This window comes from Gymnoscopelus braueri (assembly GCF_963280865.1).
Source record: "Gymnoscopelus braueri genome assembly, chromosome: 4".
Taxonomy (NCBI): Eukaryota; Metazoa; Chordata; class Actinopteri; order Myctophiformes; family Myctophidae; genus Gymnoscopelus; species Gymnoscopelus braueri.
In genome coordinates, this window is record NC_137605.1 from 593,687 (window position 1) to 617,280 (window position 23,594).

General features: G+C 39.3%; 1 protein-coding gene across 1 annotated transcript; it reads left to right on the forward strand.

Annotated features, from left to right (window-relative positions):
• Window positions 1-1,227: 1,227 nt before the first annotated feature.
• On the forward strand, window positions 1,228-21,756 carry cct3 (chaperonin containing TCP1, subunit 3 (gamma)). The gene is made up of 13 exons (XM_080426315.1): window positions 1,228-1,308; window positions 2,931-2,992; window positions 5,052-5,165; window positions 7,266-7,362; window positions 9,009-9,126; window positions 11,801-11,987; window positions 12,533-12,682; window positions 15,345-15,477; window positions 16,087-16,168; window positions 16,944-17,124; window positions 17,630-17,875; window positions 18,356-18,487; window positions 20,822-21,756. The coding sequence occupies exons 1-13, from the start codon at window positions 1,281-1,283 to the stop codon at window positions 20,915-20,917; spliced, it is 1,626 nt and encodes a 541-aa protein (XP_080282441.1). The 5' UTR covers window positions 1,228-1,280; the 3' UTR covers window positions 20,918-21,756.
• The last annotated feature ends 1,838 nt before the right edge of the window (window positions 21,757-23,594 follow it).

The following is a 23,594-nucleotide window of genomic DNA, read 5'->3' on the forward strand; positions in this document are numbered from 1 at the left end:
GGATTTAAAACTCAAGAAAGACTATGGCTTGTTTCCATTGGGGTCCTTTGTACTCAATTCATAGAAACATTTAATGACAGACAAATGTACAATACTATGTAAAACATCAGGGGGGGGGGGAAGGAGAGTAGGGTTTTACACTCCTTCACCACTGTTGGTAGAAATAGCAGTAGAACTAATGTAAGGGTAACATGTCAATCATTCTGCTAATCACTACTCTGTCTGTCTGTCTGTCTGTCTGTCTGTCTGTCTGTCTGTCTGTCTGTCTGTCTGTCTCTCTGTCTCTCTGTCTGTCTGTCTGTCTGTCTGTCTGTCTGTCTGTCTGTCTGTCTGTCTGTCTTTCTGTCTGTCTGTCTGTCTGTCTGTCTGTCTGTCTGTCTGTCTGTCTGTCTGTCTGTCTGTCTCTCTGTCTCTCTGTCTCTCTGTCTGTCTGTCTGTCTGTCTGTCTGTCTGTCTGTCTGTCTGTCTGTCTGTCTGTCTGTCTGTCTGTCTCTCTGTCTGTCTGTCTGTCTGTCTGTCTCTCTGTCTTTCTGTCTGTCTCTCTAAAGCAGTTACCTCATTCATTTCACCTACAGCCTGTGGCAGGCAGGCAGACAGACAGACAGACAGACAGACAGACAGACAGACAGACAGACACAGATGGAAATGAATTAAATGCACTGATCTGTCTATCTATGTATCTATCTATGTATCTATATATATATGTATATATAGAGATATATATAGATATAGATATAGATATATAAAGATAAAGATAGATAGATATAGATATATAAAGATATATATATATATATATATATATATATATATATATATATATATATATATATATATATAGATATAGATATATAATTGATACCTTATATAGAAGTAAAGGCTGTATATTAAAGCCACACCCATGTGACAGAGCATCTTTTGTGCTCATTGGTCGGACTGGGACCAATTCTCTGTGCAGGATACACATCCGGTCTGGAGCGGATACGGAAACGGCTTGTGTGTGATTGTTTAATATGGGCTGTAATAATCCCCGGATACAATAGGCGGGCTTTAGACCGGATGTGAGCATTGAGCAGCAAATAATACCTTAACGACAACAGTTGCCGGCTGTGAGAAAAAAAAAGAGAAGCCCTGAGGTCAGTCGCTGATTGGCCCAGGCGGCCGTCAGTCTCTGTGTTCTCTCCTCTGATTGGCTCCGCAGTCCCTTAGGCCCCGCCCTGGTGACGCAGTTCTTCCTCTTGCTTTGTGCAGTCAGTCTCGTGGAGAAACGCTCGAGCTTCAAGATGATGGGAAGACCAGTCCTAGTGTTGAGTGAGTTTATTAATGTTAATAATGTTATTATTACTGTTATTAACACATTAATATATATATAATATATATGTGTGTTTGTGTCATTTATGAACCACATGAAGCTGGTAAACTCTATGAGGACTGAGGCTAAGCTAATGTAGCTAACATGCTACAGAGACCGGTCCTCGTGTTCAGTGACTTTATTAAACATTAAACATTAAACATCATATTTATGCTTTAATTGTGTTTTATTCATGTGTTTATAGACGTTATAAAGTGATAGTTCTGTCAGCAGCATGTCTGTGGACACAGATAGTTAGCATGTAGCCGCTAGCCGGCTGTAATGTAATGTAACGTTTAGAGCAGGGGGTGGGAGGTAACATTTATACCTTTATTCTGTTCAAAGGCATCTTTTACCTTATTTACCACATTAAATCACCTTTATTTACCACATTAAATCATATATTATATTACAGCAGGGTGTGAGGTAACATTTATACCATTAATCTGTTTAGAGGCATCTTATTTACTTTATTTCATTATATCATATATTATATTATATTATATTCATAGCAGGGTGTGAGGTAATGTTTTTACCACTGAACCTGTTTAGAGGATCTTTATTTACTTTTTATTTACCTACTTTACTTTGACTGATGTATTTATTGTTTATTTAATAATAAATAGTATTTGGCTGTGGACCCCCCTCTGAAAATGTTTAGTCCCAGTGATCCTTTTTTTACCTTTTTAAACCTAAAGTAAAAAAAAGAATAAAAGTAAATCTGTTTTGTCACTGAGCTTGTAGATCGGCTGTTTTTAAAAAGCCAAAGTTTAAAAATGTGTTTAATGTGATTAAACTGATTAGTGATGCTGGTAGACCCCCTGGAAAACCCTCAAGTGTCCCTGGGGGTCCCCGGACCCCAGGTTGATAAACACTGCATTATAATAATAGTAATAATATGAATAATAATAAACAGTGTTTGTAGCACAGTGGATTTAGGAAATGTCTTGACAAGGTAAAATAAATTACCCTACGACCCCATGCCGCTGGTCATGCTGTAGCTGTGAGATGAAGCCTGTTAGCTTTAGCTTAGCTTAGCTTAGCTTAGCTTTAGCTTAGCTTAAGCCTGACGGAACAAAGCTGTCATGTAGAATGTTCCTGAACATTCTGTCTTCATCTGAATCTGATCATTATTATAGAATCATTAATATGATCTGAATGACTAAAACCATACAAGTTGAACCCTTTAAAATGTATCAAATATTTAATAATATAATTTAAAATAATAAAGTTTCAAAATGATGCTACATGATGCATCATAGTGTGTTTAACCCCTTAAGACCAGGAACACATCAGTGTAACCACTTTAACCAGTGGTTTATACTTTGGCAGATCTACAAGATCATAGCTCTATGAGCTTGTAGATCTGCTATTTTTGAAAAATCTTGAAAATGTTTGCAAATCTTTGAATATATATATATATATATATATATATATATATATATATATATATTTTAAAGCAAACATTTTTAACTGAAATCTGAAATGCCATGCCTTGTGAGCTTGTAGATCTGCTATTTGTGTTGTTTGTCATACGATGAAGTGGAATAGATTGTTTAAAATGTGTTGTTGTTGTTTCCAGGTCAGAACATGAAGAGGGAGTCTGGGCGTAAGGTTCAGACTGGAAACATCACTGCAGCTAAGGTACATATAATTAACATATAATTAACATATAATTAACTATTACTGCAGCTAAGGTAACGTTTAATTAATATTCATATAATTAACTATTACTGCAGCTAAGGTAATGTTTAATTAATATTCATATAATTAACTATTACTGTATCTAAAGTAACTTTTAATTAATATTCATATAATTAACTTACTGTATCTAAGGTAATGTTTAATTAATATTCATATAATTAACTATTACTGCAGCTAAGGTAACGTTTAATTAATATTCATATAATTAACTATTACTGCAGCTAAGGTAATGTTTAATTAATATTCATATAATTAACTATTACTGCAGCTAAGGTAATATTTAATTAATATTCATATAATTAACTATTACTGCAGCTAAGGTAATGTTTAATTAATATTCATATAATTAACTATTACTGCAGCTAAGGTAATGTTTAATTAATATAATGAACTATTACTGCAGCTAAGGTATCGTTTAATTAATATTCATATAATAAACTATTACTGCAGCTAAGGTAACGTTTAATTAATATTCATATAATTAACTATTACTGCAGCTAAGGTAATGTTTAATTAATATTCATATAATTAACTATTACTGCAGCTAAGGTAACGTTTAATTAATATTCATATAATTAACTATTACTGCAGCTAAGGTAACCTTTAATTAATATTCATATAATTAACTATTACTGCAGCTAAGGTAATGTTTAATTAATATTCATATAATAAACTATTACTGCAGCTAAGGTAATGTTTAATTAATATTCATATAATTAACTATTACTGCAGCTAAGGTATCGTTTAATTAATATTCATATAATAAACTATTACTGCAGCTAAGGTAATGTTTAATTAATATTCATATAATTAACTATTACTGCAGCTAAGGTAATGTTTAATTAATATTCATATAATTAACTATTACTGCAGCTAAGGTAACGTTTAATTAATATTCATATAATTAACTATTACTGCAGCTAAAGTAACGTTTAATTAATATTCATATAATTAACTATTACTGCAGCTAAGGTAACGTTTAATTAATATTCATACAATTAACTAATACTGCTGCTAAGGTAACGTTTAATTAATATTCATACAATTAACTATTACTGCAGCTAAGGTAATGTTTAATTAATATTCATATAATTAACTATTACTGCAGCTAAGGTAACGTTTAATTAATATTCATACAATTAACTAATACTGCAGCTAAGGTAATGTTTAATTAATATTCATATAATTAACTATTACTGCAGCTAAGGTAATGTTTAATTAATATTCATATAATTAACTATTACTGCAGCTAAGGTAACGTTTAATTAATATTCATATAATTAACTATTACTGCAGCTAAAGTAACGTTTAATTAATATTCATATAATTAACTATTACTGCAGCTAAGGTAACGTTTAATTAATATTCATACAATTAACTAATACTGCAGCTAAGGTAACGTTTAATTAATATTCATATAATAAACTATTACTGCAGCTAAGGTAACGTTTAATTAATATTCATATAATTAACTATTACTGCAGCTAAGGTATCGTTTAATTAATATTCATATAATAAACTATTACTGCAGCTAAGGTAATGTTTAATTAATATTCATATAATTAACTATTACTGCAGCTAAGGTAATGTTTAATTAATATTCATATAATTAACTATTACTGCAGCTAAGGTAACGTTTAATTAATATTCATATAATTAACTATTACTGCAGCTAAGGTAACGTTTAATTAATATTCATACAATTAACTATTACTGCAGCTAAGGTAATGTTTAATTAATATTCATATAATTAACTATTACTGCAGCTAAGGTAATGTTTAATTAATATTCATATAATTAACTATTACTGCAGCTAAGGTAACGTTTAATTAATATTCATATAATTAACTATTACTGCAGCTAAGGTAACGTTTAATTAATATTCATACAATTAACTATTACTGCAGCTAAGGTAATGTTTAATTAATATTCATACAATTAACTAATACTGCAGCTAAGGTAATGTTTAATTAATATTCATATTCTGTGTCTCTTGCAGACCATTGCTGATGTCATCAGAACGTGCCTGGGACCCAGAGCCATGATGAAGATGTTACTGGATCCCATGGGAGGCATCGTTATGACCAACGATGGAAACGCCATCCTTAGAGAGGTACACAGACAGACAGACAGACAGACAGACAGACAGACAGAGACACAGACACACAGACACAGACACAGACAGACAGACACAGACAGACAGACACAGACAGACAGACAGACAGCCGTAAAATGAAGATGAAACGAGTACAACTCTAGTTTCTGCAAATCCCCGATGAGCATTGCAATCTTGACAATGCTGGGACGCATCATGTCCCTCTGTCTCACAAGGTCCATCCTCATTGGCTAAGGTTGGCTTCCAAAGTTTGCAGGATTGGTCCGTTTTGAACAAAATGCCTCAAACTATGAACGCAGCGTTTTCCGTTTCACACGCACATTCCCACTAGGCCGAGGAAGAAATGCCACCCTTTTCACATTGGCCTGTTATAGCGCCACCAGCAGGTCTAATTTAGCATAACACATTTTTGCAACAAAATGCCTCAAATCATGAATGCAGTGTCTGATTGCCGTGAAAGGCCTAAGAATAAATGGCACACTTTTCACATTGGCCTGTTATAGCGCCACCAGGAGGCCACAATAACCTGACCTGGCGGCGAGGAGCACTTTTATCAAATTTTGTTTCAGTTTATACCACTCTGGCTGTTGTTATAATATCTGTATTACTGTTCAAGCAGAATGTAACAGTCAGTAAATTGTCTTATTATTGTGAGTTTCAGTACCACTGGCTGCTGTTATAGAGATTTTCATATAGATTTTCAAGCAAACTGTAACAACCAAATATTTGAGTAAATGGTTGGTTCTCAACTTATTTTGTTTCAACTTTCAACAGTGCATTGTTTTCCTTGTGACCGTCAACACGGGATTTAAATTATTATTATTACCACAACCAACTATTACCATACATATTATACACAATACATACACATTATACAGGCTTGGTACCTAGACATAATGTGGCCCTCAGCTTGGTACCTAGACATAATGTGTCCCTCAGCTTGGTACCTAGACATAATGTGGCCCTCAGCTTGGTACCTAGACATAATGTGGCCCTCTGCTTGGTACCTAGACATAATGTGTCCCTCAGCTTGGTACCTAGACATAATGTGGCCCTCAGCTTGGTACCTAGACATAATGTGGCCCTCTGCTTGGTACCTAGACATAATGTGGCCCTCTGCTTGGTACCTAGACATAATGTGTCCCTCAGCTTGGTACCTAGACATAATGTGGCCCTCAGCTTGGTACCTAGACATAATGTGGCCCTCGGCTTGGTACCTAGACATAATGTGGCCCTCTGCTTGGTACCTAGACATAATGTGGCCCTCTGCTTGGTACCTAGACATAATGTGGCCCTCTGCTTGGTACCTAGACATAATGTGGCCCTCAGCTTGGTACCTAGACATAATGTGGCCCTCAGCTTGGTACCTAGACATAATGTGGCCCTCGGCTTGGTACCTAGACATAATGTGGCCCTCAGCTTGGTACCCTAGACATAATGTGGCCCTCTGCTTGGTACCTAGACATAATGTGGCCCTCTGCTTGGTACCTAGACATAATGTGGCCCTCGGCTTGGTACCTAGACATAATGTGGCCCTCAGCTTGGTACCCTAGACATAATGTGGCCCTCAGCTTGGTACCCTAGACATAATGTGGCCCTCTGCTTGGTACCTAGACATAATGTGGCCCTCTGCTTGGTACCCTAGACATAATGTGGCCCTCGGCTTGGTACCTAGACATAATGTGGCCCTCAGCTTGGTACCTAGACATAATGTGGCCCTCAGCTTGGTACCTAGACATAATGTGGCCCTCGGCTTGGTACCTAGACATAATGTGGCCCTCAGCTTGGTACCTAGACATAATGTGGCCCTCAGCTTGGTACCCTAGACATAATGTGGCCCTCTGCTTGGTACCTAGACATAATGTGGCCCTCTGCTTGGTACCTAGACATAATGTGGCCCTCGGCTTGGTACCTAGACATAATGTGGCCCTCGGCTTGGTACCCTAGACATAATGTGGCCCTCGGGGAACCCTGATATAGATCATACTCACAGATGCAGCATTGTACAGTTTATCATCTTTAACACAAGTAATCACCTCCAGTTGATGTGTTAGGGCTTAACTGTGTGTGTGTGTGTGTGTGTGTGTGTGTGTGTAGATCCAGGTGCAGCATCCAGCAGCTAAGTCCATGATAGAGATCAGCAGAACTCAGGATGAGGAGGTTGGAGATGGAACCACTTCTGTTATTATACTGGGTGAGTTAATTAATGAGTTAATTACTACCTAATTACCTATGGAACCACTTCTGTCATTATACTGGGTGAGTTGATGTCTCATTGCTGTAGACTTTATGCTAAAAATAATTGTGATTATCGCAAATAATTGTGATCAGGCGATCATGTAACAATTGATGTGGGAGGAGTTTAAGTTTGCAGCCTATAGCAGAGCTGGAAAACCACTGCTTTTTAAATGTATATTTATGTGATTTCACTGTTTGAACATTGAGCTCTCTGGGTGCCTCCGTTTTTATCCTATGGTCCGTGTCGCCCCCAAGTGGACAAACGTTACACTCACAGCTTAAAGTCATTCTGCTCAGGTATGAGAGTGTTGTTGAGGGCATTAAAGGGATATTTCACTTTCAAAACAACTTTGGGTCATTTTATCGTCTACACAGGCTTTTGTGAACCCCCCAGACAGTTTTTAAGTTGCTTGATTCAGTGTTTAGATATTTGATGTTCATTTTATCAGACACGCCCCCTTCCTATACAAACCCATTATAACTTTAAACTTCATTTTTAGCATTTTAGATTCATCAAAAACACCCGTCCTTGGTTCTGGTGACTCACCCTGCCCTCCTAATACGCAAGGGGGCCGTGGTTTTTCAATCACTTTTTTCATTTATTCTTAATATTTTTAGGGGGGAAATGAAAAAAAGTCAATACAATAATAAATTAAATTAAATAAATGAAAAAAGTGATCGAAAAACCATGGTCCCCCACGTAGGGGGGTCTCATAGACGTAGGAGGGTCTCATAGATGTAGGAGGGTCTCATAGACGTAGGGGGGTCTCATAGACGTAGGGGGGTCTCATAGACGTAGGAGGGTCTCATAGATGTAGGAGGGTCTCATAGATGTAGGAGGGTCTCATAGACGTAGGAGGGTCTCATAGACGTAGGAGGGTCTCATAGACGTAGGAGGGTCTCATAGACGTAGGGGCGTCTCATAGATGTAGGAGGCTCTCATAGACGTAGGAGGGTCTCATAGACGTAGGAGGGTCTCATAGACGTAGGGGCGTCTCATAGATGTAGGAGGGTCTCATAGATGTAGGGGGGTCTCATAGACGTAGGGGGGTCTCATAGATGTAGGAGGGTCTCATAGATGTAGGGGGGTCTCATAGACGTAGGGGGGTCTCATAGATGTAGGAGGGTCTCATAGATGTAGGGGGGTCTCATAGATGTAGGGGGGTCTCATAGATGTAGGAGGGTCTCATAGATGTAGGAGGGTCTCATAGATGTAGGGGGGTCTCATAGACGTAGGAGGGTCTCATAGACGTAGGGGGGTCTCATAGATGTAGGAGGGTCTCATAGACGTAGGAGGGTCTCATAGACGTAGGGCAAATAGCCAATCTACAAGCTCAAAATGTGATGCGTTGTGAGCTTGTAGATCTGCTATTTCCACTGATAATCCCTGGACCCCACTCTTATATACTGGGACCCCTGGGGGTCCCCGGACCCCACTTTGAGAACCACTGGTGTAGCTGACGTGTGTGTGTTTATTTCAGCTGGAGAGATGTGTAGCTGATGTGTAGTACATATTGTGTAGCTGATGTGTAGTACATATTGTGTAGCTGATGTGTAGTACATATTGTGTAGCTGATGTGTAGTACATATTGTGTATTTCAGCTGGAGAGATGCTGTCAGTAGCAGAACAGTTCTTAGAACAACAGATGCATCCTACAGTGATCATCAGTGCTTACAGACAGGCTCTGGACGACATGCTGGACATGCTGAAGGAAATCAGGTACACACACACACACACACACACATTTTAAATATTTATTTATGTCCACATAAGAAGTACAGGATGTACAAAGGACATAAACACTGCCAGTGCAGTCAGATAAAGGGAAACAGCCAGTTACAAAGTGCATGTAGAGCAGAGCATTGTTACATACAAAACACAGCGGACAACAATCATGGGTAAAGGAAACAACGCCTCCTCCACATTGAGCGGCTTCCTATAATAGCTGATATTGAGCAGTACCTTGCTAATTGTTTAGCCCTCCTTTTGGAGAGGCCGGCCATTTGAAGGCCGCTTACAACCAACTTGTGTCTAGACTACCGAAGATAAAAACCAAAAGTTTACATCTGTAGCCTAGCTGAGAGATGGTCTGCTCTAGCTGATGATATTTTAGCACTTTGGTTAGGAAGGCTTCCTCTAAGCTGTAATCAAAAGTACAGCCGACCTCCAGAATGAACACCTCCCTATGGTCATTAACAACAATGACATCAGGGGTGTTAGCTGAAATGTTAGAGAACACAGAATCATCGTTACACAGGTTAAACATGCTCGGCTTCACACTAGAATGCTTATACAGCATGATGGAGGACCTGAAAATAGAAGTGATCAAATCCTCTATTCTGTCATGCCTACTTATGTAGAGTCCCCTGTATACATGGCACCCGTTTAAGATGTGGGACATGGTTTCATCTATTTGTTCATGACCATGATGTATACAGTGAGGAGCATGGTTGCCTGGAAACCAGATGGAGAGGTTAAGTTTAGATGGTAAAACCTGCAACCTCGCTTTCAGAGTAAAGACAACAATGTATTCGTCTAAAGCAACATTTTTGAACACAGAGTGAGAAACAGAATGGTCCGCAGCAGGGAGACATGCAGGCTTCCCTTGCAACCTCAGCTCGGTCCAATGCTGCCGCTGTCTTTGCTGTTGTGCCCATAAGAGGCGCCCTCGGGCATTAGTCAATGGGAGTTGGTGTTCTGCTCCACACACAGTCATAGATGCTCTGACAGAGATACTGGAGTCAGATATAAAGTCCTCTGAGACAGCCATCGCCTCAGAGTAAGACCCAACCCACTTCAAAGTAACATCAGCCCAACAGCACAGATCGTTTAAGTCCGGCCAGTCTGACCACACACCGAAGCCAGGAGAGCGACTGTCTAGCTTTCCACTAGGTTTCCTCCTTAAGCCTATAGGAAGCTAGGATCCTCCTGAAGCCTAGGAAGCAGGATCCGAGCCACATGCCAGGGGGACCTTACGTCGTTTTAGGTCCAGGAACAGAGATGAACGTGCAAGCTCTCTCACATACTGGTCATCATTGTTCAGCATATTTAACAAGTGGCAGAGCAATACACAGTGGCCCTCATTTATCAATGGAGCGTAAAAAAATGATTTCTTTGGCCATAAATCTGACCGTAGGGCAACGTCACATTTATGAAGCATCCTATACAGCCAATCCTAGCGTATATAATAATAATAATCCTAGCGTACATTTGGTCGGAGCTTTGATAAATCTGACGGCTGAAAATGAGCGTCATTTAAATAACACCCTTAAATATTCTCCAAACGCCCCGATTTTACCACATGAAGAACCAGAATACCACCAAAGCGTTTCGGCGGCTCGCCTCGCTGCCACACACACACACACACACACACACATACACACACACACACACACACACACACACACACACACACACACACACACACACACACACACACACATACACATACACATACACATACACATACACATACACATGCACACACACACACGCACCTCCTTGAAGCCCAACTGCGTAACGGTACAGTCTTTGTCAATCAAGTAGGCTAGGAGCTTACATGAATGAGATTTTGATACCACATCGCCATGAATGGAATACGTTAGTATATTAATTTATTTAATCCATATCAAGCAGTGTGGTTCGAGTTACACTAAAATAAAGCTGTCATGTAGGATATACTATTCCTCATGAGACTCGGGCGGGCTGCAGTGATCCCGTGCCGCCATGTTAATAAGAGATTGGATCGTCGGGTTTATATCCTTAACCCAGCCAGGTTGTAGCCTACATAACTCTGACATAACTCCATACCATAGACACTACATAACTCTGACATAACTCCATACCATAGACACTACATAACTCTGACACTACATAACTCTCTATGACATAACTCATACCATAGGACACGCTACTGTCGGTAAATGCTCTCGCAAAAGTGCTCGTATATTTTGAAAATAGCAGATCTACAAGCTCACAACGTGTCGCCATGCGACGCGCTGTGAGCGACCCTGAGATGATCTTATTATTAATGTTTATATCCAGTAGATCTTAATGATCTTGTTGTTTATATCCAGTAGATCTTAATGATCTTATTGTTTATATCCAGTAGATCTTAATGATCTTGTTGTTTATATCCAGTAGATCTTAATGATCTTGTTGTTTATATCCAGTAGATCTTAATGATCTTATTGTTTATATCCAGTAGATCTTAATGATCTTATTGTTTATATCCAGTAGATCTTAATGATCTTGTTATGGTTTCTCTCAGTACTCAGTAGATCTTAATGATCTTGTTATGGTTTCTCTCAGTACTCAGTAGATCTTAATGATCTTGTTATGGTTTCTATCAGTACTCAGTAGATCTTAATGATCTTGTTATGGTTTCTCTCAGTACTCCAGTAGATCCCAACGATCGCACCATGATGCTCCAGATCATCAACTCTGCCATCAACACCAAGGCTCTGAGCCGCTGGTCCACCCTGGCCTGTAACATCGCCCTGGATGCTGTGAAGACGGTGGAGATGGAGGAGAACGGACGCAAGGAGATCGACATCAAGAAGTACGCCAAGGTGGAGAAGGTAAGGTCTGTTACATCTACTTTATATAAGTAACAAAGTGAAGGTAAGGTCTGTTACATCTACTTTATAGAAGTAACAAAGTGAAGGTAAGGTCTGTTACATCTACTTTATATAAGTAACAAAGTGAAGGTAAGGTCTGTTACATCTAGTTTATATAAGTAACAAAGTGAAGGTAAGGTCTGTTACATCTAGTTTATAGAAGTAACAAAGTGAAGGTAAGGTCCAGTGTGCAAGTGTGATCAAACATTAAAAGAAAGTCCTCTACCCTGAGCCATACCACCTTCTAGCATCATAATAATAATAATGATGATGTGTGTGTCCTCTAAACAGCATAATGAGCTGCTGGTTTGTAGATCTGAAATGTTTTGGCTTTAGACTTGTGGTTAAAACATGTCTGACATTCATAACATCACAGTTTAAGACATGTTCATGTCCTCACAAGTACAGCAATACAAACCTGTGTGTGTGTGTTGTATATGTGTGTGTGTGTGTGTTGTATATGTGTGTGTGTGTGTGTGTGTGTGTGTGTGTGTGTGTGTGTGTAGGTTCCAGGAGGCATCATAGAGGACTCCTGTGTGCTCAGAGGAGTCATGGTCAACAAGGATGTGACTCACGCTAGAATGAGACGACTCATCAAAGAGCCAAGAATCATCTTATTGGACTGTTCTCTGGAGTACAAGAAAGGAGAGAGCCAGGTACACACTATCTACTACACACTATCTACACACACACTGTTCTCTGGAGTACAAGAAAGGAGAGTCCCAGGTACACACTATCTACACACACACACTGTTCTCTGGAGTACAAGAAAGGAGAGTCCCAGGTACACACTATGTAAATCATTATTTTATAGCAGCCTATAGTAATAATGTATTTAGATATAGATAGATACATTAATATAGGCCTAAAGCATGTTCATTATACAAATAATTGTATGATAATCATTCTAAAAGTAACCCATTCTGATTTCCGAATGGGGAAATATGTAGATGTTTTTAAAAATGTTATTGTGCACTTTCTGCTTGTTTGTCATTGTTAGGAGGTAGATATATAACATTAGACATTGGCTACTGTACTGTTAGCCCTGCATTGGGGTTTATGCTGGCATAAATACTACATCATATACTGTGTAGGCTACATTCCTGCTACAGCTAATCAGTTATACAGCACAGGCTGATTAAGACCAGTGGGTCTCATGACCCCCCAAATGATCATATTTGAACTGGGGACCCCCCACCCTGACAGGCTCTTGGAATTGTAGTAGTAGAGGCATACAGAGGCTTACATTTTGTATCGGCCCGATAATTATCTGTCCGATATCAGGAATTATGACGTCATCCCGATAAAACCGATAACATTAATTATAGCTCCGATAATATATAATATTTGTTTTGTCAGCTGTGATCTGCATGAACTCTCTCGGTTAGACACCGTTGTATGGAGAAGTATATGCAATCCCCGGCCAGTCGCCCCAAAACACACTCACCCCGGGACTAATCCGGCGACCTCGGAACGGCCGCCTCCGCGGAAAAAATGGGGCCGACTATGTTTTGGGGCGAGGCTTCCAGTTACCAACACGAGCCGTAAAAACGAAAATGAAACGCAACTCTAATTTCTGCAAATCCCCGATGCGTGTTGCAAGCTTGACAACGCTGGGATGCATGTCCCGCGGTCTCACCAGGTCATGCACTTAGTTCATGTTGATGTCAAATCTAGATATTAAAACTTGTGTCAGGTATGTTTATATCACCACCAGTCAGTCAATCAATGCAATTTGAAATGTGAGTTCGCTACCCACGAGCATTAGTGAGTTAGTTAGGAAGGAGGGGAGGAAGGGGGCGAGGACGGCCCGGCAGTGTCTGTAAAAAAAAGAGAAAAAAGTTGGATGGGTGTGTTTTGCCAAACTGCTACTCTGTTTCAACTTCACCTCCTAGCGAGCCTGTTATCTTAGTCCTGAAAAATAATATCCATTAGGAACTTCCATTATGGAAGTGATCTGTTTTACAATTCTTGGTTGTAAACTAGTTTGGTCAGTGAGAGAGTGAGACAGGAGAGAGTGAGACAGGTGCACGGGAGCAGAAAGACGGTCTTGTCTCATCATCTCTGTTCATTGACAGCGCGGCGTCACGTTACTATAGTAACCCGACACCAGCACTGCACGTGTTGCAGCCTCGTTGTACGACGGTGTCGTGCACCGAAAATAGCAGATCGACAAGCTCACAATGCGTCACGGACGCAAGGCATTGTGAGCTTGTAGATCTGCTATTTTCGACACACGACCCGCTGTATAAATCTAGCTTGTATGTACAACTGGCTGCAGTCATAAATCTGCATTATGATTCAAACAGACTGTAACATCCAAATCGTTGGTTCTTGAATTATTTGTTGTTTCAGTTTATACCACACTGGCTGCTGTTATAATATCTGCATTACTGTTCAAGAAGAATGTAACAAACACAGTATAAGTAAAATGATGATGTCATGATATACTGTATTTGGTTAGCTATGTTGCTTGTAGTATTTCTTACCATAAGGTGTGCTAATACTACAGATTCATATACATTTTAAATATATATATTTATGATTTTTAATATGTATATATATTTGTATTTATTGCTTATCGGTATCGGTTTAGAGAAGCAGTAAGTTATCTATCGGTTTCAAAAAAACAATATCTTGCACCTCTAAAATCCACGGGACACCACCATTTTGCATGGCCACGTCCAAGTTTATCCTACTTTATAAACAATAAAATTATTTGACAAAACCGTCCCGGGGGGCACCGAACCGGGTCCAAGCACCGGGCACCACGTAGGGTTTGAATTTGAGGTACTCATAAAATGTCCCTGGGACCCATCTAAAAGACCACCCTTGGGTCCCAGGACCCATTACATTGAAAACCTAGCAACATCACTGTATATCAACCCATTAACTGCCAGAGGTATTTTCATATTTTTTTAGCCAGTGCCAGAGTTTTTCATTGAAAAAAAAAAAGTACTCAGGAATCCGAGATACCGAATTTTTAAGTTTTATGTTAACAAGGAATTGGATAGGAGTCTAGATCTTCGAAAAATCATATCTCCTTGGTCTTTGGGTCAAATTGAAAAAATAATAATATATATATATGTGTATATATATATATATATTTTTTTTTTAGTTCACGTAGATCTACGCGATTGGCACGTGGCGGCTTTAAATAGGTTCGCGTAGATTTACGTGATTGGCAGTGAATCAGTAATGTAATCTAAATGTAATATAAATGTGTTACAGACGGACATAGAGATCACTAAGGAGGAAGACTTTATGAAGTCCTATGTAATATAAATGTAATCTAAATGTAATATAAATGTGTTACAGACGGACATAGAGATCACTAAGGAGGAAGACTTTGCCAGGATCCTTCAGATGGAGGAAGAATACATCCAGACCATCTGTGAGGACATCATTAGACTGAAACCTGACCTGATCTTCACTGAGAAGGGCATCTCTGGTATGTGCACACACACACACATTAATATATACGACCCACACGTGTTCGGGTCCCTTTATCGACAATTGGGTCCGGCTTGGTTCAGATTCTATCACCTCGGAAAATCCCGGTTCAGTTTATCAACAGTTTATAATTACCGGCCAATTAAACATTTTACCGGTCAATGGCCGGTAAATACCGGCTAACGGAATCCCTGACACACACACGCACACTAGAGATGCGCGGATGGCCTCTCATGGTCATCCGAATCCGCGGTACAAATTAATTATCCATCCGTTATCCAACCGCAATAATTATATTATCCAATTTTAATATTTTCCCGTATGTCAAAATATTATTATTTTCTGGTATTCCTATTAATTTATTTACCGCAATATTTCACCCTCGGTTTATCCGATATTAATTAATAATTATATTTGATTGACCCAAATTCACCCAAACTGCGGTTAACTGCGGCAACCGCGGCTAAAACCGCGATCCGTGCATCTCTAACGCACAGACACACACGCACGCACGCGCCTCCCTGGTTGTGGTTCGAATGCAAACGTAAACATTCTGACAAGCCTTTGTTGATTGTTAACTGTCTCTGTCTGTCTGTCTGTCTGTCAGACCTGGCTCAACACTACCTGATGAAGGCCAACATCACAGCCATCCGCCGCGTCAGGAAGACTGACAACAACCGCATTGCCAGGTACACACACACACACACACACACACACGTTAGGAATCCTAGTGCGTATAGTTTGAATGTACAGATTATTATTTAGATATTTTTGTTTAGAAAGATGCTAGGTTCATTGTTAACCTTTAATCCTATAGTTTACTGAGACACTACACTGTCTCTGTATTCTATGATCCTATAGTTTACTGAGACACTACACTGTCTCTCTGTATTCTATGATCCTATAGTTTACTGAGACACTACACTGTCTCTGTATTCTATGATCCTATAGTTTACTGAGACACTACACTGTCTCTGTATTCTATGATCCTATAGTTTACTGAGACACTACACTGTCTCTGTGTATTCTATGATCCTATAGTTTACTGAGACACTACACTGTCTCTGTATTCTATGATCCTATAGTTTACTGAGACACTACACTGTCTCTGTGTATTCTATGATCCTATAGTTTACTGAGACACTACACTGTCTCTCTGTATTCTATGATCCTATAGTTTACTGAGACACTACACTGTCTCTCTGTATTCTATGATCCTATAGTTTACTGAGACACTACACTGTGTCTGTATTCTATGATCCTATAGTTTACTGAGACACTACACTGTGTCTGTATTCTATGATCCTATAGTTTACTGAGACACTACACTGTCTCTGTATTCTATGTATGTGTTTACCTTGATTAAATATAATCTGACATTATATATTTTCTCTCCTTGTCTCTCTCTCTCTCCGTCTCTCTTTCCCCCCCCTGTCTGTGTCTCTCTCTCTCTCCGTCCCTCAGGGCGTGCGGAGCGCGCATCGCCAGCCGTACAGACGAGCTTCGTGAGGAAGACGTGGGTACGGGGGCGGGACTCTTCGAGGTGAAGAAGATCGGCGACGAATATTTCACCTTCGTCACCGAATGCAAGGATCCTAAAGCCTGTACCATCCTGCTGAGAGGAGCCAGCAAGGAGATACTGGCTGTAAGTCATTTATACCTTTAATTATACTCATTAATACCTTTAATTATACTCATTTATACCTTTAATTATACTCATTAACACCTTTAATTATACTCATTAATACCTTTAATTATACTCATTTATACCTTTAATTATACTCATTAATACCTTTAATTATACTCATTTATACCTTTAATTATACTCATTTATACCTTTAATTATACTCATTTATACCTTTAATTATACTCATTTATACCTTTAATTATACTCATTTATACCTTTAATTATACTCATTTATACCTTTAATTATACTCATTTATACCTTTAATTATACTCATTAACATGATGAAAGCCTGTACCAGGTTTAGAGGTTTATTTACATCCTGCTGAGAGGAGCAGAGAGGAGATACTGGCTGTAAGGATTCATTTATTTAGAAGTCAGGTATATAGGGGTTAAACATGATTAGTTAAAGGTCAAATGTATTAATGTGTGTGTGTGTGTGTGTGTGTGTGTGTGTGTAAACAGGAAGTAGAACGTAACCTACAGGACGCCATGCTGGTTTGCCGTAACGTCCTATTGGAGCCCTTCCTGCTGCCGGGGGGCGGGGCCGTGGAGATGGGCGTGTCCAAGCGCCTGATGGAGCGCTCGCGCGCGCTGACGGGCGTGGCTCAGTGGCCGTACCGCGCCGTGGCGACCGCTCTGGAGGTCATCCCTCGAACCCTGATCCAGAACTGTGGAGCCAGTACCATACGAGTACTGACCGCTCTGAGAGTAAGTATTTATACTTATTACTATAAGAATCCAGTACCATACGAGTACTGACCGCTCTGAGAGTAAGTATTAATACTTATTACTATAAGAATCCAGTACCATACGAGTACTGACCGCTCTGAGAGTAAGTATTAATACTTATTACTATAAGAATCCAGTACCATACGAGTACTGACCGCTCTGAGAGTAAGTATTAATACTTATTACTATAAGAATCCAGTACCATACGAGTACTGACCGCTCTGAGAGTAAGTGCTGTTTAATACTGTACTTAAGTATTAATACTTATTACTATAAGAAGCCAGTACCATACGACAGGGTTCCCAGGCCTGGAAAAGGTTTGGATTTACTCCAATGTTTTGAAAACTTTAGGATATTGTCTGACATTACATGAAAAATGTAACATGGTAACAATATTGTGTTGTGTTGTGTTGTGTTGTGTTGTATTGTGTTAATGTTTGTTATATTGTGTGTTTTCAGGCTAAACACACTCAGGAAGGCTTCACTTCATGGGGGGTGAATGGTGAGACGGGAACTCTGGCTGACATGACTGAGATGGGCATCTGGGAACCTCTGTCTGTCAAAGCCCAGGTCTACAAGACTGCTGTAGAGGTACCTGTCTGTGTCTGTCTCTGTGTGTCTGTCTGTCTGTCTGTCTGTCTGTCTGTCTCAGAGACACTTGCCCGTCGGGAAAGAACAGGTCATTTCTTCTTGCCCACAGCTCTTGCCCACAGCTCTTGCCCACAGCTCTTGCCCTAAAAGTAAATCGTCCCTTAAAAATGATGGTAACATTTTGAATTACAATTCAACACTTATTTTTTAGTTTCTACTTTTTTCTAATTATGGGCCAAATATCTAAATAGCTCTGACTATGGGTTAACACTTGTTATTTTATATTTTTAAGTGTAGCAACAGTGAAAACGGCACATTATAGTTTCTACTTGTTCTTATTTTACATTCCACAGACCTGAAGACACTTACTTTCTCATAACTTGACAAAGTGCTCTTATTTTGAAGTCCAGTTGTTTTTCAGACATAAGGAAGGCTTTATAATCCTCTTGCTTCTATTTTCACACGTCGGTCAGGGACTAGTATGGAACCAAAGGGACTAGTATGGAACCAAAGGGACTAGTATGGAACCAAAGCACACCAGACTAAAGTCTGCGGGTGATTTGTTTTGTAATATCGCATGTGGGATGCATGTAGTCGTGTTCATCTCTCACACACCCCCGTAGTAGAGTTAAATAGTCTTTAAAACACATGTGAGATGCATGTAGTCGTGCTCATCTCACACACACCCCCGTAGTAGAGTTAAATAGTCTTTAAAACACATGTGAGATGCATGTAGTCGTGCTCATCTCTCACACACACACCCGTAGTAGAGTTAAATAGTCGCAAAGTTGTTTCTGTTTCTGGGACAGAATTCTTGAATGAGCTGAAATTTAAACAACACTTTGTGAGCTTGTAGTTTCTCGTGTGTGTGTGTGAAGGAGAGAGAGAGAAGGGGGGGACAGAGTGTGTGAAGGAGAGAGAGAGAAGGGGGGGACAGAGTGTGTGAAGGAGAGAGAGAGAAGGGGGGGACAGAGTGTGTGAAGGAGAGAGAGAGAAGGGGGGACAGAGTGCTCTGGCCACGTTCATGTGTTTAGACCATGTATGGGCAACTGGCGGCCCCCACCTCCACCATGCGGCCCACAGGTTAATATCAGAATAGTTTTTTTATGTTCAGAACCCAAGATATCATTATCTGAAGATTTGCAGCTCCATCCACTCTTTGTTTAACTTAGAACTGAAAAAGGCTGTATCTCGCTTCCTAAGCACTTTTTTTTTACTTTGAAAAAAAATTATAAAATCGCTCTGCCCAGAAATAACTTTTCAGGATTCCAATTCAAAAGCAGCAGCAAAAAAAATCAGGATTCCAATTAAAAAATAGCAGATCTACAAGTTCAAAACTCTGATTCTCCGATTTAGACAGAGATCTGGTGTTTATAGTGAACTAAAGATGGTTGTGTTCACTGCCTTTATTTTTATTAAAGGATCCCCATTAGAGTCACATGAATGAGCCTCTAGTCTTCCTGGGGTCCTGAACAAAGCAAATAAAATACAAATGTACAACTAAAAATACAAATAATAGTAAAATAAACAATACAAATAAAAATGAATACAAAAAGTCAAATTAACATTTTAAAATCAAATCCAACAATCCAGTCAAATTAAACAAATAACAGTTACATAACATGACACGTTACTTGCAAGGTATCTCTTGATTTGTTTTTTTAAAGTAATTGTGTTATGGATTGTACATGAGATGTTTTTGGGCAGAGCATTCCAGAGTTCTATTATATATATATATATATATATATCTCTATCTCTATCAGTGAGTTTTAGAAAATTAGTTTTTGGTGCTGTTTTTGTTCTTAAATTACCAGAAGCTGCTCCTCTGGTGTTGTACCCATGTTCTGAAGTCATGTGTAACTGTTTAGCCAAGCTAGGTGGCTTATTGGTGCTAATAATGTTCCGCACTAGCATTAGAAGACTCACCGATCATTTCTGTTCAACCATTAGCCATGCCAGATGTTCATGCATACAGCTGATACTTGTCCTGTATGAACATCCTAGTGCCAGACGAGCCGCTTTATTCTGAGCAACCTGTCATTTTTTCAAATCAGATTTTGTAGCTGACGACCAGATTACAGTGCAGTATTCTAAATTGGACAGAACTAAAGAATGAATAACTGATTTCATTGTAGAGGGAGTGATGAAACCAGAACACTTCCTAGTCATCCCTATTCCTCCTCCCATTTTGATGACAATATTGTTTATCTGTTTATACCAAGATAAAGAGCTGTCAATAGTTACTCCCAGAAGTTTTATTGTGTTCACTTGTTCAATTTGTGTGGTACCAATTGACAGTTAACATTGTGGCATCATTTGTCCTGTTTCTTCCAGACGGCCATCTTGTTGCTCCGCATCGATGACATCGTCTCCGGTCACAAGAAGAAAGGAGGAGACGAGCAGACAGGAGGAGGAATGGGAGCCGAGTAGAAACCATGTGAAACATTCATACCTGGAACACACCTGGTAGCCTCATGGCATCGTTTTACTAAGTCATATTTATATCTGCCTGGAACTGTTCTCTCCTAACACTGCTCTATCCTCAGCCTATCACAATGCTCTGTGTCCTCAGCCTATCACAATGCTCTGTGTCCTCAGCCTATCACAATGCTCTGTGTCCTCAGCCTATCACAATGCTTGTTATGTTAACACATGTCCTCTCAGCCTATCACAATGCTTGTTACATTCCAAAATCATACCAGCCCATGTCATCTCTTGACCTGGACAGGTATGATTGTGTTAATGTAACAAGCATTGTGATAGGCTGAGAGGACATGTGTTAACGTAACAAGCATTGTGATAGGCTGAGAGGACATGTGTTAACCTAACAAGCATTGTGATAGGCTGAGAGGACATGTGTTAATGTAACAAGCATTGTGATAGGCTGAGAGGACATGTGTTAACCTAACAAGCATTGTGATAGGCTGAGAGGACATGGCCAATAAGGCATTGTTAGCAGAGTGCAGAGATGGGCACATATCACATATTATTACTGTATGAGGCTAACAACAACATGAAACATTCACACCTGGAAACACCTGTAGTCACACCATTAAAGGATGTGTGTTTGTAGGAATCATTTAAAGGTAATATAACGTGTTGTATTGTTGTTAAAATGTCCCAGAATGCTCCTGTATCGCGGCTCATCACCGTGTTAAAGTTAACGACCCTAATAGTTCATTTCTCCATGTTACTGAGCTTTGTTTATGGTTATGGTAATGTTTATGGTTATGCTTGGTTGGTTTGCTATTAAAGTCTTGTTCACATCAGTTTGTTATATTTCTAATCTTTATTGTTTGGTTTTAGATCATCACTGCTTACACCTTAAAATGCCTCTTAAACGTTCCCATTCTTTAACGGTTCCTCTTAAACGTTCCATTCTTTAACGGTTCCTCTTAAACATTCCCATTCTTTAACGGTTCCTCTTAAACATTCCCATTCTTTAACGGTTCCTCTTAAACGTTCCCATTCTTTAACGGTTCCTCTTAAACATTCCCATTCTTTAACGGTTCCTCTTAAACGTTCCCATTCTTTAACGGTTCCTCTTAAACATTCCCATTCTTTAACGGTTCCTCTTAAACATTCCCATTCTTTAACGGTTCCTCTTAAACGTTCCATTCTTTAACGGTTCCTCTTAAACATTCCCATTCTTTAACGGTTCCTCTTAAACGTTCCCATTCTTTAACGGTTCCTCTTAAACATTCCCATTCTTTAACGGTTCCTCTTAAACATTCCCATTCTTTAACGGTTCCTCTTAAACATTCCCATTCTTTAACGGTTCCTCTTAAACATTCCCATTCTTTAACGGTTCCTCTTAAACGTTCCCATTCTTTAACGGTTCCTCTTAAACATTCCCATTCTTTAACGGTTCCTCTTAAACATTCCCATTCTTTAACGGTTCCTCTTAAACATTCCCATTCTTTAACGGTTCCTCTTAAACATTCCCATTCTTTAACGGTTCCTCTTAAACATTCCCATTCTTTAACGGTTCCTCTTAAACATTAAGCGGTTAGGTGGTGCACGCACATCCAAGAATTGCAACGGGTGCTGGATCCGACTGAATAAACATGAACAAAAGAAAAGTGTCCGCACACCGTCTTAATGCTCCCGGCAAATTTAATGAATAGAGCGTTCAAGGTAACAACGTTTCGGCCGATGTGGCCTTCGTCAGATATGTCCCTCTTAAACATTCCCATTCTTTAACGGTTCCTCTTAAACATTCCCATTCTTTAACGGTTCCTCTTAAACATTCCCATTCTTTAACGGTTCCTCTTAAACGTTCCCATTCTTTAACGGTTCCTCTTAAACATTCCCATTCTTTAACGGTTCCTCTTAAACGTTCCCATTCTTTAACGGTTCCTCTTAAACATTCCCATTCTTTAACGGTTCCTCTTAAACATTCCCATTCTTTAACGGTTCCTCTTAAACATTCCCATTCTTTAACGGTTCCTCTTAAACATTCCCTTCTTTAACGGTTCCTCTTAAACATTCCCATTCTTTAACGGTTTCCTTAAAGGAGAGATCCGCCCATTTTAAGTGTTATCTTTGATGTGTCGCTAATCACTCACCATCATTGAAAGGGACGCTGAGTTATTCCAGAGAGTCCCCTGTCCAGTCTGTCGACCCCCTCCGTTGGCATAATGGGAGCCCGTGTAAGAGTAAAAATCGTCTATTATAACCGATGCAAAGTTAGTATTTTCTCTACTACTGCTCATCGTGGAGTCTCATGATACTCAAACGTGCACTGAATGTCGCGAACGAGCTATCGTTCGTGCAGAACGAGATGATGCTGGTTGCTTATTTCTTCCACAGACGCCAGGTTCTGTGGAAGAAACTAGCAACCAGCATCATCTCGGGGACTCTCTGGAATAACTGGTGAGTGATTAGCGACACATCAAAGATAACACTTAAAATGTCCGGTTCTCTCCTGTAAACACATCTAGACCTGAGGCCCATTTTAAAAACTTTTTAAATCTAAGTTTTCAGATAATTTTTTTTATTAAATGTCAAAAAAAATCCTGTTATCCTATAATATAGGATATATAAATGCATTTAAAACAATATAACATTAATATAAATGCATTATAAAAGAACATAAATATAAATG